We start from the raw sequence: 19,023 nt of genomic DNA, 5'->3' as shown, positions 1-19,023 counted from the left end.
AATACAAAATCGTATTAGATAAGTAATCAAAAGTTTATTAGAATTAATACTGAATAACCATAACATGGTAAATTATTATATTAGTATCACATCATGAGTTCAATAAATAACATGAAAATACAATTGTAATATGACTGCCACATTTACGATCCATAAGCATGCGTGAAGACCACTGACGCCGTCTGAAATAACAAAAAGTTAAGTTAGACTGAGCATATTATTTTCATTTGTTTCGCAATATAGCCAATATAGCCATATTCTATTAGGGGAGTACCTATAAATTGGGTTCCTTCTACAACCAAAAAGGCGGTTTCCTTAATTGCACTCGCCAGTGGCGCCAACTGGTGAAGCGGCAGGTGAACTATCGCATTTGCTATCGCTGCACTGTCAAATATTAAGGTCCTATCACTAGTGGCGCAAACTGGTGAGCGTAATTATTTAAACCCGCCTCGTTAAAAATTAAAATTGAAATTACGTAATACATTATATTGAAATTAATATCTAAGTGTAATAAGTAGTTCGACTATTAGTAAATTACGAAAAATAAAATGCTACGTATGAAGGTAACTTAAATCACTTAAATAGTTATTAGTAAGTTCACACGTTACGTGTCTACAAATACAATAAATATTTTGTGAAAATACTGGCCAGAGATTTCTAAAAACTTTATTATTTTGTTAGTACAAGATGCGGAGTTACAGCACATGGGATTGAAAATCTGCTGGCGTCACCATTGCTTCAATTGTTTTATTGTGTGGGTACTGGTGCAGCCATGCAAGTCCCATGTGTTACCAGAAACATACACAAAAGCTAAATAAAATACAAGCCAAATAAGTATACGGATTTTTTTATTACATCAAACTATTTATAACATTCAGTTATGAATATACACAAAACAGATAATATTTTTGGTGCTTTTTCAGTTATTTTATATGTAGTTTTGTATTACACATAAATATTGATAAAGTACTCAATGGTAAACTTGAGTACATATTTGTATTATGTAGATGTAATAGGTCTTATTATCAAATTAAATTCCAGTAGTAAGTAGTAAATAAATATAATAAGACATCCAATAAAAACTGTAAAGTGTTCGGAAGGTATAATGTGTCGAATGTTGAGGGGGTCTGAACTTACTGTTTTGCAATTCGGATGCCATTTCTGAGAGGGTCGTGTCCTCGGCCGCCTCCGTCGTAGACCAGCCAGCGCCTGGCCCGCGCAACAACCAACAACGTTAGTGCACATACAACACGCGGCCGCAGCGCATGCAACATCGCCGCTCCCACAACATACGCCAAACGTTTATAGCTTGCACTGCATTGCACTAAGTGATCGAAGCGGGGTAAGTGAACACGTTACATCTAATGCTTTGCTACTGTCGGGTGCATGACGTGCACACGATTTTGAAGAATTATTTGTTTAAATTATAGATTAGGGCTTAAAAATCATTTACTGATCCTTCGTAACACCTTTACAGAAGAGTTTCTTAACCTTTTCATAAACATTCAATTTTATTTGTGCCGATTTTTTATCACGGTTTTTTTATGTTCGAAAATTATCTGATAGCACCGTAAAAGTGTTATACAGTACTATACAGTAAACGCATAAAAGCCCGAGTACGCGCTTATAAAGTTTAAAATTACAAATGGTCAAGCAAGACGCGATTCGATTCGGTCCTAGTAGAACTCTTGTAAGTTACGTGGTGTTAAACACTATTTGGGCTCATTAATTAACTTTTTTATAAAGAAATGTCGAAAATTGTGTATCCAGTGCTCCTGCTTGGGAGAGTAATGTAGTGCGGTGGGTAATTAGGTACACTGCACGCAAGATGCTCAGTGCTTATTTTGCAACACTTGGACACCCTAATTACGTTTAGAATACCCCAGGTTAAGAAACCCTTTGTTTGTAATGTTTGTACTTAACAAGTCTTATTTTTAGATTTCTTAAAGTTCCTCTACATTTACATAAACTCTTCTGTCTTAGATCAGTCAGATCATCCTCAAACGGCCAATGATGCTGTGGCAATGGATATGGCTTCTAATCATACCCTGACCTTTTATAACTAACTGAAATGTGCAATAGAAATATTTACAACGCTGTTTATCAACGTCTATTGTTTACATGGTTGATAAATAGGGTAATGTAATCTAAAAGGAAAATAGTTATTGAATGGTTTTGCATATGGCAAAGCTTATTAATGTTATCAATTTAAATACAACCGGTTTCCATCTTTGTATAATCTACATAATGTGCTAAATTTAATGATTTATCCTTAAAACCTTTTTCCTAATTTTAGCTAATATTTCACATATAAACTAAATGAAAGCAAACCAAATTTAAAAACAGCTATGTTCGTATTTTTTAAACATTTGTTTTACCAATTCTTTGGAATGATTAAACAAACGGTCCCATACCTGACGAATACAGTAGTTTGACGACGTAGGGAGGATGAGTTATGTTCCTGTTCTCGAAGAACAGTTCGCAGTGAATCTCGGAGTCTTCAAGTTCCTCCTTGCTGACGGTTGCGTTGGCGTACACGCTGTAGAATCCGGCCTCGCCGCCAGAAACAAGCTGCGTTAAATTGACGATTTCTTCCCTGTGAATGAACAAACTATTGTTAAGTAATTTGTAGGTATGTAACGGTTTCCAGTTCTTATGGTCCAGTGCCCTATCATGGGCACAAAAATCATGGGGAGAACAGGAATACAGGATCTCTTTAGTAAAAAATTAGAGAAACTGTTTAGAAGTGTGTCACAGCGCAGGCGCGAGCGTTTTAGGTCGTCTATGACGTCCACTGTTGGACAAAGGCCTCCCTCATGGTCATAAATCGACTGAATGAGGTGTTGATACTCATCAAAAACCAATAACCCGTGGGAAGAAGCCCAACGCTAATACTTGGTATAATCAGATCGTGTAAAATGAACAAGGCGCTTTTAATTAAGACGTTTCGTGTCGGCCGTTTGCCGTGCGTTTGCAGGACCGCACACGGTAAATTGTATGACAACTGCGTCGGAATAAAATTGACAACTACCAATAGTTTTTGTGCGGTCTTGCAAACGCACGGCAAACGTCTAAGGCCGGGTTCCCACTATGCCGGACCGGCAGATCTCCCGGTCCGGTAAAATCGCCGGAAGGCCTAGCGGCGGTACAAATTGTATGAAGCTGTTCACATTATCCCGGATCCGGCTTTTTCGCCGAGCCCGGCATTTTTACCGAGCGTTTTGTCGCTACAAAATGCCGGCAAAATCACCGGACCGGAGTAATGTGGACGAGTTGCGGCCCACCCCGCCGCGCCCGTGCTTCCCGCCCCGCCCCGCGCGTGCTCCCCGCACTTCATTCGGCTCGGATTTCGGATCCGGTGATCCGGTGTAATGTGAACACCCTTGTCCGGTGTCCGGTTTCCGGCAGAAATGCCGGTCCGGCATAGTGGGAACCCGGCCTAAATTGAAAGCGCCCTTATAAGTTTAGCATCACTGACCCGTTGACATAGATCGCGAGCTCCGGCTGCGGCGAGGCGCCGGCCGCCGCGCACTCCACCAGCACCTCCTCTTCCGACCGGTCGGGGTACATCTCGTCAACCAGCGTCGTTGTATTCAAATGCATGTCGGTGGCATTTGCTGGAATTTACAATTACTTATTACAGTTATTGCACTTGGCGATTATGAATTTTAAAAAAAACTTTCATGGGAAAGTTTTTGCCACCCGCGTCTCACAAATAAGCTATTTTCCATAAAATTAAGTAAATTGAAATTGCCACTTTTTTTTGTGAAATCTTTCATTAGTCAGACTATTTTTACATAAATCGACCATTTCACAAAATAAAGTAAAACCATCGGTTTAAATTGGCCCCAAACAATACTTACAAAAGACAATCAAATCTTGATGCTTGCGAACCTCCGCTACACCAGATACTTCGCATTCGTAGATCCCGGAGTCGGTTGGTTCCAGGTCCATTAACAGGATAGCGTCATTGTCTTTCCCCTCTGAAGATAAAGAAAATAGATGGAGTTAGAGTGGTCTAATGCTAAATATCCTTTCGCTCAATAACAGATTTATCAAATTCAGATTCAAGAATTATTGAGACAGACGAACCTTCGTAATTTTGTAGAGATACACACAGTTCCAATAAGTTATTAGAAAGACGATTTCATAATTACTTTTTCAGATTACCTACTTGTAATGACACCGATGTATTATGTATTTTGAACTCACCAATGTTCTTCCGTGCTAGCTCGGCAGGCTGGCCCTGCAGACGTTGGTACAGAAGGACTCGGTTCCTGTCATCGCTGGGCACGTAGAGCGGCGTCCACCACCACTTGATGTAGTCGATCGGTTCCGTTTCGGTGTACCGGCACTGGAACTCGGCATTCTTCCCGGCCTCGACGGCACTTGGCACGGCAAACTCCGTAATAGACAGTTGTCGGCTGCCTGGAAAATACGTAACCAATTTATGAATTTAAAACTTTTAAAGTAGCTTACAAAAACGAAATATTTACCTTGAACTTACCACATACAAAATAAACTGTCTTGGATATGTATCCCTTACACGTAATGGAAATGTTGACATTTTTATAATGTTTTTGCGAAACGTTAGTGTTAGTAAGTACCTATGTAACATCACTATTGGAGCAGTTGCTGTCGAATGTACGCGTATGCACAAGATAATAAATATTACTGCATATTATATCCAAATTAAATTGTTCATACTTTTTTACTTGAAAAGGTGGATATTTAGTAATAAAATTAATTACAAAAAATCGCATCTGCGCGATTTTTAGGTGTTTAATGGAATTTCATCCAACCCATGCTAATGCTAAGCCATTCTATGAATACGGGGAACATAAATATCCATAAAAATACTAATACCTGTTTTACAGACATTATGATATAACTAACGTCTAAGCCGTACAAAATAAGCAATTCATCATTTACTAAAACGGATGAATTCGAACACCTCATACGATGTTTGTTCTCCCAGGATCTCAAGTCCACCCACGATAGCAATTTTTTAATTAAAAGAAATCTAAGGCCGGAACATGTCAGTAGGAGGTGCGGTGATGCTGTCTGTCTATAAAACTGATTTATTTTGTACTGTGTGCTTAGTGGTGATCATACCCCACCATGTGCTACAGCACCTGGCCAGTGTAAACAGAAATATTGTAATATCCACGTCATATCCCTTTTTAAACGTCTTACGTACTCGTACAGCCATGCACAAATAAATTTTATGGTCAAGATGCGTAGTCTAGAATCTTAGTCTAGATTTTATACAAAAAGTGAACTGATTAATCTATCCGACTTGTACTCTTATAGTAAATATAATAATAAAATTAAATGAACAAAATTTCTATTACGACACAACGATAATGAACTTCATAATTACAGCGAACGCGGCAAATCCGAGTTCGGTCGTAAATCTAAAATCGGATTGCATTCTTACCTACTGAAGGATCTATTTATAAGCCGTAGTAGAAAATTAGGTCATATCTCAATGAATAAGCGACTATCTTGGTCAACCTTGAGGCGGTCCGGGAATGTTAAAAATACCGCGCGGCCTATCGTTAACGCGCAGATTTAAACCGCGATTCATTTTATTTAAATTTTCTTATTTTCGCAAAGACAATGTACCGCCCAAACTCTCTTGCGGCTTTTCTCTTCGCTCTTACACAAATAAATAACATGGTAATAAAGTAAACTTTAGGCAAACATTAAACAAATAAATGTCACACTACATGACTGAGGTTTGGCTAAGATGTTAAAAAACTCAAACTCTATAAAGATTTTTCTTCACTCTTAAGAAAGTAGGAAGTTGTTCATTAGCTATGCAGTTCAATGTCACGGATACACTGTGTTTATAAACACTCACTGTCGACGCTCACCTGCTATACAGAGCAGCAGCAAGCAGCACGTTCGCAGCATCGCAGCCAGGCGTGGGGCGCGGGCAGCGGCACGGGACGCGAGCGGAGCGACTGACTGCCCGTGGGTTCGTGATACGCCCGCCCGCCCTTCGAACCATAAATTGGCCTTGATTTCGCGCGCGATTATTACTCTATACGGCACCAAATGATCCTATTGTATTGCAATGCAATGCTAGGAAATGCCTCCTGTTTGCCTATTTGAATTAGGTTACAAATTATAATTTATACTAGCACAAGTAAATAAGTTCTAAAAACATGTAAAATTAAATTCTATCGCTAAAACATTATACTGCGAGGTGCGGGATTTTTAAAGATCTTTTTTTTTTTCACAGAGTTATTTCCAAGCACGTGATATATTTTTTACTTCATGGCATTTCCGAGTTCCTACTGCTCCGTGGTTAAGAGTTGGAACTCTCGATTCGCGTGTACTGGGTTTAATTTCCAAATCCCACTATTTAACCGGCAGACAGTGGTGATGGTGACACAGTTTGTTGCGGCGATTTATAACAAAGCTTAAGCAACACTTATTTTTTGTTCGTTTCTCTTTCAAAGCACTAAAATTATTGTTCGCATTTGCAAGAATTTGTATACTGAGGAGTAGGTAAGATGTACAGGATGTACTTACAATTAGAGTATATGTTACGCACTTTTAGAGCATTAGAAAAATAACATCCTGGTTTGGTGTGACATACCGGAAGAGCAATTTCTTATCAATTGACCTTGCTTCGTTGCAGCGTGCATTGCATCAGGTAGATTGATATACGACAAATCTCTGCAGAGGGACACGGTATGGTTGCATACAGTTACAACACAAGCACCCATTCATTCATGTATCAAATATGGATGTGTGAGAGTAAATTAAGTACATTTAGGCCCGATTCGACCAAACTTTGATCCGAGAATAACTCCTGGTATAACTGGCACATTGACAGTTTTAGTATGGGAAATAATTATGTCAAAATGTCGAATTTATTGTGAGATTAATATTTACTCTTGTTTGGACGAATCCACCCTTAGATACAAACACCCGTGTTTATATCTAACAATAACAAACAAATATGAGTGATTGTGATATTACCTAACCGTTGTTCCGTTTATAAATTACGTAATTCGTTATGTATTAAATTTTTGGTTTGTTGTTTGAAGTGAATATTATGCACTTTGATAAGAACTAATGTGAAAGAAATTTGTAAGAACTTTTATAAACTAGGTTTTGGAAAATTAAAATGTAATGTTAAACCATGGACAATTTTATTGAGTGAGTAGGTAGGTATACAATATGTTGTATATGAAAATAATCTATCTTATAACATATTATAATAAAAAAAGTTTTTGGATATACTGAATAATTAAAAAGTACACATTGAATATAAAGCTAGATTTAATTAATTGTAATCATAAATAATTTTTGACCATAAACTAATTTTGTTTGCAATCCCAATATACAAATGATTAAAATAAAATAATACTTTTACTTACAATTATTTAAATAATTTCTTACAACGTTTCATTGTGTTTATGGCGCGGTGTAAATACGTACGTAAACAACACAGCGCCATCTATTAAGCACCTCATTCTCAATCATTCATTGTAGACGCCTGCAAAGCGCGATGCGGCAATATTTAGTTAATAAGAAACGCAACAGGTGAGAGCGGGCTATCAGCTTCTATCCATCACCATTCCGGGAGATGAGATAACAGACGCGCTTTACGCTTTTTAGCATGGGCATTCGCAGCTTTTAGCCCAAGGAAGGGACTAACTCACTACCCCCCCCTCTCGATGCTTCACAACGCAAAATGCGAGAGTAGCTTATCGCTGAAAGTGACGTTTTTAACAGCGACGGGTGCGAAGGAACTCTAGTATTGGCTCAGTACTCACCGCGCGCGCAGTACGTCACCTCGCAGGAGCAGAGTGCGATCTACAAGCCGGAATACTAGAGTAACATTGTCTTTGAATGGATTTTTGAAGCACGACAAGNTATTTATAAGCCGTAGTAGAAAATTAGGTCATATCTCAATGAATAAGCGACTATCTTGGTCAACCTTGAGGCGGTCCGGGAATGTTAAAAATACCGCGCGGCCTATCGTTAACGCGCAGATTTAAACCGCGATTCATTTTATTTAAATTTTCTTATTTTCGCAAAGACAATGTACCGCCCAAACTCTCTTACGGCTTTTCTCTTCGCTCTTACACAAATAAATAACACGGTAATAAAGTAAACTTTAGGCAAACATTAAACAAATAAATGTCACACTACATACGAGACTGAGATTTGGCTAAGATGTTAAAAAACTCTATAAAGATTTTTCTTCACTCTTAAGAAAGTAGGAAGTTGTTCATTAGCTATGCAGTTCAATGTCAAGGATACACTGTGTTTATAAACACTCACTGTCGACGCTCACCTGCTATACAGAGCAGCAGCAAGCAGCACGTTCGCAGCATCGCAGCCAGGCGTGGGGCGCGGGCAGCGGCACGGGACGCGAGCGGAGCGACTGACTGCCCGTGGGTTCGTGATACGCCCGCCCGCCCTTCGAACCATAAATTGGCCTTGATTTCGCGCGCGATTATTACTCTATACGGCACCAAATGATCCTATTGTATTGCAATGCAATGCTAGGAAATGCCTCCTGTTTGCCTATTTGAATTAGGTTACAAATTATAATTTATTCTAGCAAGTAAATAAGTTCTTAAAACATGTAAAATTAAATTCTATCGCTAAAACATTATACTGCGAGGTGCGGGCTTTTTTAAAGATCTTTTTTTTCACAGAGTTATTTCCAAGCACGTGATAGGTATATTTTTTACTTCATAGCATTTCCGAGTACCTACTGCTCCGTGGTTAAGAGTTGGAACTCTCGATTCGCGTGTACTGGGTTTAATTTCCAAATCCCACTATTTAACGGGCAGACAGTGGTGATGGTGACAGATTTTATTGCGGCGATTTATAACAAAGCTTAAGCAACACTTATTTTTTGTTCGTTTTTCTTTCAAAACACTAAAATGATTGTTCGTATTTGCAAGAATTTTTATACTGAGTAGGTAAGATGTACTTACAACATTGTTAAATAAATAAAATAAATAGAGTACCTATAGGTTACGCACTTTGAGAGCATTAGAAAAATAACATCCTGGTTTAATGTACCGGAAGAGCAATTTCTTATCAATTAACCTTGCTTCGTTGCAGCGTGCATTGCATCAGGTAGATTGATATGTGACAAACCTCTGCAGAGGGACACGTTATGGTTACATACAGTTACAATACAAGTAGTCAGTCATTCATGTATCAAATTATGGGTGAGTAAGGGAGTAAATTGCATTTAGATACAAACCCGTAATAAAATTAAATAGGTATGAGTGATGATTGTGATATTACCTAACTGCAGTTTCTTTTATAAATCACGTAATTCGTTATGTATAGAATGTAAATTTTGTTGTTTGGAGTGAATTAATATGCACTTTGATAAGAACTTTGTGTATGATGTGTGGTAAGAACTTTTTGTTTTTAGACTAGGTTTTGGAAAATTAAAATGTGATGTTAAATCATGGATAATTTATTGAGTGAGTGTACAATATGTTGTATATGAAAATAATCTATCTAATAATTACTTATAACATATAATAAAAAAAGGTTGATTAAGCTGAATAATTATAGGTACATACATTGAGTATAAAGCTATATTTAATTAATTTTGACCTTATACTATTTGTTTGCAATCCCAATATACAAATTATTAAAATAATTACTTACAATATTTAGTTCAATAATTTCTTAAAATATTTCATCGTTTCGGTTTGGCGCGGTGTAAATACGCACGTAGACGACACAGCGCCATCTATTAAGCACCTAATTCTCAATCATTTATTGCAGACGCCTGCAAAGCGCGATGCGGCAATATTTAGTTAATAAGAAACGCAACAGGTGAGAGCGGGGTATCCGCTTCTATCCATCACCATTCCGGGAGTGCGTTACAAGGAAAACAGAGTAGCTTGTCGTTGAATGATTTTTTTGAAGCACGACAGATGAGATAACAGACGCGCTTTATGCTTCCTACCATGGGCGTTCGCAGCTTTCAGTCCAGGGAAGGGACCAACTTCCTACACCCCATCTCGATGCTTCACAACGCAAAATGCGAGAGTAGCTTATCGCTGAAAGTGATGTTTTTAACAGCGACGGGTGCAAAGGAACTCTAGTATTGGCTTAGTACTCACCGCGCGCGCAGTACGTCACCTCGCAGGAGCAGAGTGTGATCTACAAGCCGGAATGCTAGAGTAACTTGTCATTGAATGGATTTTTGAAGCACGACATGTGAAATACGACGCGCTTGCGACTTCTATCCATTTTGTCCCGCGAGCGCTTCACAAGGCAAAGTGTGACAGTAGTTTGTCGCTGAAAGTGATGTTTTTAACAGCGACGGGTGCGAAGGAACTCTAGTATTGACTCAGTACTCACCGCGCGCGCAGTACGTCATCGCGTCACCTCGCAGGAGCAGAGTGTGATCTACAAGCCGGAATGCTAGAGTAACTTGTCTTTGAATGGATTTTTGAAGCACGACATGTGAAATACGACGCGCTTGCGACTTCTATCCATTTTGTCCCGCGAGCGCTTCACAAGGCAAAGTGTGACAGTAGTTTGTCGCTGAAAGTGATGTTTTTAACAGCGACGGGTGCGAAGGAACTCTAGTATTGACTCAGTACTCACCGCGCGCGCAGTACGTCATCGCGTCACCTCGCAGGAGCAGAGTGTGATCTACAAGCCGGAATGCTAGAGTAACTTGTCTTTGAATGGATTTTTGAAGCACGACATGTGAAATACGACGCGCTTGCGACTTCTATCCATTTTGTCCCGCGAGCGCTTCACAAGGCAAAGTGTGACAGTAGCTTATCGCTGAAAGTGATGTTTTTAACAGCGACGGGTGCGAAGGAACTCTAGTATTGGCTCAGTACTCACCGCGCGCGCAGTACGTCACCTCGCAGGAGCAGAGTGTGATCTACAAGCCGGAATGCTAGAGTAACTTGTCATTGAATGGATTTTTGAAGCACGACAGGTGAAATACCGAACGCGGTAGCGACTTCTATCCATTTTGTCCCGCGAGCGCTTCACAAGGCAAAGTGTGACAGTAGTTTATCGCTGAAGGTGATGTTCTTGAACAGCGACGGGTGCGACGGGGCCCTGGTGTGGGCGGGCGGGCGCGTGGCGAGCGCGATGGCCACGGTGTCGCGCACGTGCGCGCGCGGCACGTCGCCGCGCAGGCTGAGCAGGCGCGCCAGCTGCTCCTCCGACATGTCGGGGCACTTGGCCACCACGCCGTGCAGGTCCAGGGACAGCATCTCGATGTCTTGGCAGCGGAGCACCTGCCGAAAAAAACTCATTTATTTATGCAAGTAGGCTTTTAAAAAGCACTTTTACACGTCCCAGTATTAACCCTACCACTGCTTCAGGACAATAAATGGGCCAGTGCTGAGAAGCAACGCAAGAAACTCAGTCACTATTGCCAGCCAGGGTTTAATGGGGAAAGACACATTGGTAGGTCGGATGCCAAGAGATATAAGGTCTGGAGACTTTATGTAGTTGTAATGAGAGCTATTTTGCAATAGAAATGTGTGTTACAGTCAGATGTGCCGTCGATACTACATTGCCGGTCAAAACCGTTAATGCACATTAACATTTTTTTCACAATAATTCATAAAACTGTAAGATAAAATAATTGATGTAGTTTTTGAAAGTTAATCTAGCATTTCATTGAACATGAATATTTCAAGTAATGCTTGCAATCCCAATTTATGCACAGAATCAACAATTCATGATTTAAAATATAATAAACAGCTTACCTCAGCTAACATGCTGATGACTTCGAACGGCCAGTCTACGTTCACAACTTCAGGCGCGATCTTTTTGAAGAACGATCTAATTTGGTTCGCCTCTTTCACAATTTTTGTGGCTGCTTGCTGAGCTTCTTCGACAGTCTTGAAAACTACTTTCTTTGATAACATTGCTGTAATATATTTCTTGTAAACAAGATTTTGCGCCTCATTTATAACATATTCGAAGTTTTTATCTCTCAAATGGTTGTAATCTTGAAAATAGTCATCGAGGGTAATGCAAATGGTATCAACTGGGATGCTAGAAGGTAGCCACTTCGACGTGAATAGTGAATCGAAGTGTACTTCTAAGTCTAAGAATGCTTCTTCGAGAAGGAATCTTGCGGCTTCGTCCCGTAAATTCTGAAATAAAATAATTAATTAAATATCTATCCTATATTCTACAATTATTTTCATTTGGAATATTCTAGACAAAATTAATTTCGGTAATAGGCAGATGCTGAATGTCATACGTTTAGCGGCGACGTTCATCTCATCAAAATTCAGCACAGTGCGTGGGATGAAATGCGCAAGAATGAAAATATATTGTCATAAATCCCACCCCCCAATATTCTGCAAAAGTCTGTAGAATACTAAATGGCAGCGCCACTTCATATACTTTTATGAGATTATTATGAGCCTGGTTCCGCTCGCGTGTTTTCCGATATGATTAATTATTTTGCTTAAGATATAAAATAAAGTTAGAGGGTATTTCTTTCACTGTTCATTAAAATCACATAACCCATACACATAAAACCTTCGTGCTATATTTGACTACATATTGTGTATTTGTTGATACCTGGATTGTGTTGTATCTTTCAGAACTTAGCCCCGGTTCTTTCAATCTTCGAATCGGTAGGTAACCCCCAAAATCCTGGGGGTACCAGGGGGTGCTTCAGGGCTTATGATCGCCCCGGGTGCCAACCCATGCTACGCCGCCACTGATTACGTGATACATGCAGTATTTGTCACGCCACAGTCAGCTAGCTCAGTCAGTCGGTACTTAGAAGGTACTGAGCATCTTGTTAAACTTGGCCTCACCGGGCGGCTAGTGGCGCCATGTGCTCGGGTGCGTGACAGTTTATATAAGTTTATATGATATAAATTCATTTCAATAACGTTCATATTGTATAATAAACGTATTTTATAATAACACTTGATATAATTTTTTAACATATAATGTTTACTTCATATAATAAATAATTTCTAATAATATCATTTCAGATACCATTCACAACGCATAAAGACATTTGATATAAACCTTACTTAATCTAAGACTCATTTGATGTAATTTTGTTTAATATAAATATTATTTCACATAACCATTACTTGTAATAAATATTATTTGTTATACTCTTTAATCGATATAATTTCTGATAGATATAACTTTAAGTATGTTCTTTTTTAGCTTGACTTATAAATGACTTTAGTGACAAATTCGAATCGCGGTAAAACCGACTNACATTGCCGGTCAAAACCGTTAATGCACATTAACATTTTTTTCACAATAATTCATAAAACTGTAAGATAAAATAATTGATGTAGTTTTTGAAAGTTAATCTAGCATTTCATTGAACATGAATATTTCAAGTAATGCTTGCAATCCCAATTTATGCACAGAATACAACAATTCATGATTCAGAATATAATAAACAGCTTACCTCAGCTAACATGCTGATGACTTCGAACGGCCAGTCTACGTTCACAACTTCAGGCGCGATCTTTTTGAAGAACGATCTAATTTGGTTCGCCTCTTTCACAATTTTCGTGGCTGCTTGCTGAGCTTCTTCGACAGTCTTGAAAACTACTTTCTTTGATAACATCGCTGTAATATATTTCTTGTAAACAAGATTTTGCGCCTCATTTATAACATATTCGAAGTTTTTATCTCTCAAATGGTTGTAATCTTGAAAATAGTCATCGAGGGTAATGCAAATGGTATCAACTGGGATGCTAGAAGGTAGCCACTTCGACGTGAATAGCGAATCGAAGTGTACTTCTAAGTCTAAGAATGCTTCTTCGAGAAGGAATCTTGCAGCTTCGTCCCGTAAATTCTGAAATAAAATAATTAATTAAATATCTATCCTATACTTATTCTACAATTATTTTCATTCGGAATATTCTAGACAAAATTAATTTCGGTAATAGCCAGATGCTGAATGGCATATACGTTTAGCGGCGACGTTCATCTCATCAAAATTCAGCACAGTGCGTGGGATGAAATGCGCAAGAATGAAAATATATTGTCATAAATCCCACCCCTCAATATTCTGCAAAAGTCTGTAGAATACTAAATGGCAGCGCCACTTCATATACTTTTATGAGATTATTATGAGCCTGGTTCCGATATGATTAATTATTTTGCTTAAGATATAAAATAAAGTTAGAGGGTATTTCTTTCACTGTTCATTAAAATCACATAACCCATACACATAAAACCTTCGTGCTAATATTTGACTATTGTGTATTTGTTGATACCTGGATTGTGTTGTATCTTTCAAAACTTAGCCCCGGTTCGACCGGTTATTGAAACCAGGTAGGCAGTGGCGCCATCTACTAGCTTTTGTTCAATGTAGTGGTTCCGTTAGTGCATTTCTACTTTTATTAAGTAGTTTTTACTTATCTTCATTGTACCAAACTTGGCTTAGGCTTTCCGTTTCTAAAATATAGTGGTCACGTGGTCCATACATAGAACTGCTGAGTATAATATTATATTATTGTCGCGCGGATCATGGCGGCCGGGCGACTAGTAGTGGCGACATCTGCTCGCTGTGCCTGTTGATTACTCTAATAGTCACGTGGTGCGTGCAGTACTCATCGCGCCGCAGCTTTCTTACCTGGAAAATGCTGAACATCTTGTCGAACTTGGTCTCAGCAGACGGGTCGTAGTTGTCAGGTGGCCGGTGGCGCCATCTACCGACTGTTGTGCAATGCAACTGGTTTTGTACATTACGTTACTACAGTTTTTACTTCTCTTACTAACATTACTAAACTTGGCCAAGCCTCTCGCGCTTGTTCTGTGGAGATTACGTGATACATGCAGTATTTGTCACGCCACAGTCAGCTAGCTCAGTCAGTCCGTACTTAGAAGGTGATGAGCATCTTGTTAAACTTGGCCTCGGCGGGCGGCTAGTGGCGNCCTCTAAGTATTATATGATATGTAGTTATATCATACATTACACACCCCATCTGCTCGCTATTGTTCACTGTAGTGATCACGTGGTACACGCAGCACTAGTCACGGCATAGTCCGTACCTGGAAGGTGCCGAGCATCTTGTCGAACTTGGCCTCGGCGGGCGGGTCGTGGCGGCCGGGCGGCCAGTGGCGCCATCTGCTCGCTGTTGTTCACTGTAGTGATCACGTGTACACGCAGCACTAGTCACATAGTCCGTACCTGGAAGGTGCCGAGCATCTTGTCGAACTTGGCCTCGGCGGGCGGGTCGTGGCGGCCGGGCGGCCAGTGGCGCGCCTGCGTCTGCTGCGCCAGGCGCGCCATCTGCTCGCTGTTGTTCACGATCGTGATCATGTGATGCGTGAAGTACGCCACGCGGGAACGATCAGCGAAATGGCTGTTCTAAAAATTAAAAATACTTGTAAAAATTCACCCCTGTAAGTTGGCATTATAAACACTATATTATGCAATAGCAAAAATTACTAACCTTAAATTGTATAACGCCTTCCCTATACATATTTCCATATCGAGTAACTTGATCTATACTTAGCAGCAGTGCTTTAAATGTTATTTCTTTGCTTATTGTTTCTGTCACCTGAAAATAATAATTCGTAAATATTGCCAGTCTTTTGAGGCTATTGAATTTCCCTTGATATTTGAAAATTCAAAGAAACGACGTAGTACCTATTAGATTCTGTCTGTCCCTGTCTAACATAACATGAGTATGTAACTATAATTTTTTTCATAACAAAAAAGCTATTTTTGATTCCATATTTACCTGCAAGTTTTGATCAATCATTTGGAAAATAATGACGGGTGCATGCGTGTGGTAGGCGTTAGAGTGCGGCTCCACTTCGGGGGCCCTTTGTCCGCTCCATTCTGCTCGCTCCGACTCGAGAGTTTTCTCCATCCATTCCATGTAGTTTGATTCCATTTTCTGTACACATATTGCATAACAATAAGTTTTTAAGTTAACTTACAATTTTATTACAATCATCACATCATACAATAAGTACCTGCAAGTATTCATCTTGTAGTTTTTGCATAATTTCTTCACTGAGCAAAGGAGGCAGTTTGGAAACATCAATGTTAAGTTGCAAGCTTCCCATCAACTCGTGCCCAGGATATGTGTTCAGAATCCAAGATAGCAAAGTAACATATTCATTGCCCTCTATACCAGTCTGAACTACATCTTGTAGCTGCAAACGAAAATGTATAATTTAACATATTATTATGTTACGCCATAATCTTAATACTAACTGTTTCGTTTTATAGTAGTAGAGTAGTTTTGATAAAGGAGAAAGACTCTACTGGAGAAAGGGCGCAACGCGACGACGCGTGATGGCCAAACTGTCTAGTTAATTCCCTATTTTAAATTATTTTTTAAATTACTAAACACTTACACTGGACGACAGACATGTGTGGTACATGTTTACATATTTATTGACTATGTCATAGTGCGGCGGGAAGCACGGTACACAGAGCGTTTTAACGACTCTCAAGTCTTCTAAAATGAGTTGTCTCGTCAACTCGAGGTAGCGAACCAGCCACAGCTTATTGTCCTCTCGCTCGTCCACCCGGGTTCCCTCTATACGTTGGGCGACGGCACATTCTAACACCTCAAAAGCCTTGGTGCGCCAGTTCTTAGGGCGACCAGGCGGCATAAAACCAGTTTGAGACTGTTGCTGTAAATACAAAATCATTATAAAATACAAAAACATACAACATTATTGAAACTGCACAATAATCAGTAATTATTTGGGGTAAAGGATGACAAATAAACTACAGAGTTGAAAAACAATATGCCATTACAAAAATACACACAATGGATAAAATGTGCATAAAAAACCATGTAGTCCTACTTTTTTGTTTATTTTTATTGAAGAAAGCAATGCACATAACTAATAGACTTAGTTTTAAAATGATACAAACCTGTAAAGCCATTTGATCTCTTTTCTCCTCCCTCTCAATAATTCTTAATGCAGTCACAATAACAGTGGGCTCTTTACGAACAGTATTCAAAGTTCTTGCCAAAATAAGCTTTATTTGTTTTTCAAGTAGATTTGAAACCATTTCTACATCTTCAAAGTATGCTTTCAACATAATTTTGTCATGTGATGACTGGTTTGGCAATCTATGTAATTCATATAACAAATCATCTCTAGAGTTCTCCAAATCATTCAAGCACTAAAAATAAAAACTTTTAATAAAACTAATGTCTATGTATAAAGTAAATAAAGTATACTTATAGGTGAACATGAAGATATAAACACATTATTCTTGGATGGATGCTTTGAACACCTTGAACAAATTAATATTTTGAAAACCAATTTATGGATCAAAGAATGGCTCTGAAACAAAACATTTACATTGAGTCACATGCAACTTTATTACCTGGTGGGCATGTAACAGTTTTCCTTCTCCAATCCATTGCTTTGTTTTGGCAACACTTTCAGGGACTGTGAAGATGTGCTTCAAGCTGTCCATGGCAGTGACGTACTGCGAGTGCCGGGAGTCCTCCTCCCTCACAGCTTGCAGGGACGCAACAAGAGGAGGAACTCCTTTTAACAGCTCCTCTAATTCATCCATCCTAAATTATGAATGATTACTAAATTAATAATTCATTAGTCGGTAGTTGTCATGTAATACTATTTTAATTTACAAAGTGACCATTTTAAGCTGTATTCTATACTTTTATCTTTGTTATGAGTAACAGTTATTATAGAAACATCAAATTAAACATTTACAGGGTTTACTATATTATATTATACTCAATATCAAACATAAAAAAAAAATGGAAGGTCCTATACTACCTATACAAAATATAAATATTATTGTTGATCCATAATCTGTATGTTTTAAACAAATTCGACTAAAACATTTTATTTTCAGGATGATAGAAGAATTCCAGATCAATGTTGGTAATGATACAATATTATTATGATAAAGACTAAAAAATAACTTAACTACTGAGAAGTCTTACTTTACACTAATTTCCTGAACATCGTCCAGACATTCCTGCAACTGTTTAAGACCAACACTGACGCCATCCAGCTTTCCTTGGACTGCTGACTTCAACTGAGCTTCAATTGAAGCTTTTTTATGGGTAATTCTCTTTTTATAGTGCTCAACCTAAAACAAACAAACAGCATAATAATTGAGAGTGCATGTTTTGTGAACCCAAATCATGATGAGACAGCTTTAATTATCTCACATACCTATTTAAGGTCAATTGAATTATTATGACATAGATCAAAATAGAACTCAACTCAACTAGTCTCAAGACCATAGGACAGTAAGTACGTAATAGGCAATCAATGTGTGGAGCGGCAACTAAAGAAAACTCAAAGCAACTCTAAAACTTCAGTCAGAAAGTAAGTACATGTATAAAGTGGCGCAAATTACCTACAGTACATCCCCAATTACACAAAAAAATTATAAAATTCAAAAGAATGTAAGTGATAATAGTTTCCACTGCAATTATTTATTACTGATAAGGTTTAAATAATATTAAATCTGTGTTTAGAAGTACTTTAAACGTACTTTTTCAAGTTGTCCAGGCCTTTGCATCATATTCATAACCATTTTTTCTGCAGCTGCCTTGGCCTCTTCTTCGATCTCGTCCATGGTGCTCGTAATAAATTCAATTAAATCAATTTATTAATCACTATTTCCACTTGAACTCCAAAAATTTTACAAGTTCGTTCCTTTCATAGAGAAAAGTTCCTTTCCTTCCTCCTCCTAAAATTGATTGACAATGACACTATTGACAGGACAGTAGGACAGCTGTGGTTGACAGTCGACAGTATTGACGTATACTCTATGGACCGGGCAAACCTTTAAAATAAACGTGCTTGGTTTGGTACATATACGATTTGGGAAAGGAACATGGCCGCAACAGGCATTGCCGCCATGTTCCTTTCCCAAATCGTAAGGCAATCAGCTGAAAAATGATTGACTACTCGAAATATTTGTCAGCCGATTGCATACTTACAGCTATATACTTTGCAGTTTTGCTTTCTCTCTACATTACTATGTCAATGTAAAATTGTCTTGATAATCTAAAAATCGAT

At 38.6% G+C, this 19,023-nt stretch overlaps 2 protein-coding genes and 1 long non-coding RNA gene across 6 annotated transcripts; 1 reads left to right on the top strand and 2 right to left on the bottom strand.

The window, feature by feature from the left end:
• Positions 1-14: 14 nt before the first annotated feature.
• Positions 15-8,962, bottom strand: LOC114349737 (V-set and immunoglobulin domain-containing protein 1). 4 transcript variants are annotated; one of them, XM_028300213.1, is made up of 7 exons: positions 8,321-8,961; positions 4,213-4,428; positions 3,864-3,983; positions 3,479-3,617; positions 2,415-2,596; positions 1,138-1,209; positions 15-182 (listed from the first exon to the last, which is right to left on the bottom strand). In XM_028300213.1, the coding sequence occupies exons 1-7, from the start codon at positions 8,358-8,360 to the stop codon at positions 100-102; spliced, it is 852 nt and encodes a 283-aa protein (XP_028156014.1). In that variant the 5' UTR covers positions 8,361-8,961; the 3' UTR covers positions 15-99. The 4 variants fall into 4 exon arrangements, with proteins under 4 accessions (XP_028156014.1, XP_028156015.1, XP_028156016.1 ...); XM_028300214.1 differs by lacking the exon at positions 8,321-8,961 and adding an exon at positions 5,880-6,131; XM_028300215.1 differs by lacking the exon at positions 1,138-1,209 and having other exon boundaries at positions 8,321-8,962.
• On the top strand, positions 6,889-10,225 carry LOC114349739 (uncharacterized). The gene is made up of 2 exons (XR_003655654.1): positions 6,889-7,563; positions 9,838-10,225. It is a non-coding gene; the product is annotated as an uncharacterized LOC114349739 (long non-coding RNA).
• On the bottom strand, positions 9,317-18,697 carry Sec6 (Exocyst complex component Sec6). The gene is made up of 11 exons (XM_028300212.1): positions 18,494-18,697; positions 17,934-18,082; positions 17,345-17,540; positions 16,883-17,137; positions 16,354-16,635; positions 15,967-16,149; positions 15,729-15,887; positions 15,438-15,545; positions 15,173-15,352; positions 11,748-12,140; positions 9,317-11,270 (listed from the first exon to the last, which is right to left on the bottom strand). Exons 1-11 carry the CDS (start codon positions 18,575-18,577, stop codon positions 11,016-11,018), a joined length of 2,244 nt encoding a protein of 747 aa, XP_028156013.1. The 5' UTR covers positions 18,578-18,697; the 3' UTR covers positions 9,317-11,015.
• Positions 18,698-19,023: the final 326 nt, after the last annotated feature.

The sequence above is a fragment of the Ostrinia furnacalis genome, unplaced genomic scaffold (genome assembly GCF_004193835.3).
Source record: "Ostrinia furnacalis isolate ACB-3 unplaced genomic scaffold, ASM419383v2 OfSCF0710, whole genome shotgun sequence".
NCBI classification, from domain to species: Eukaryota; Metazoa; Arthropoda; class Insecta; order Lepidoptera; family Crambidae; genus Ostrinia; species Ostrinia furnacalis.
Note: the sequence above shows the minus strand (reverse complement) of the source record. Positions and strands in the feature narration are given on the sequence as shown.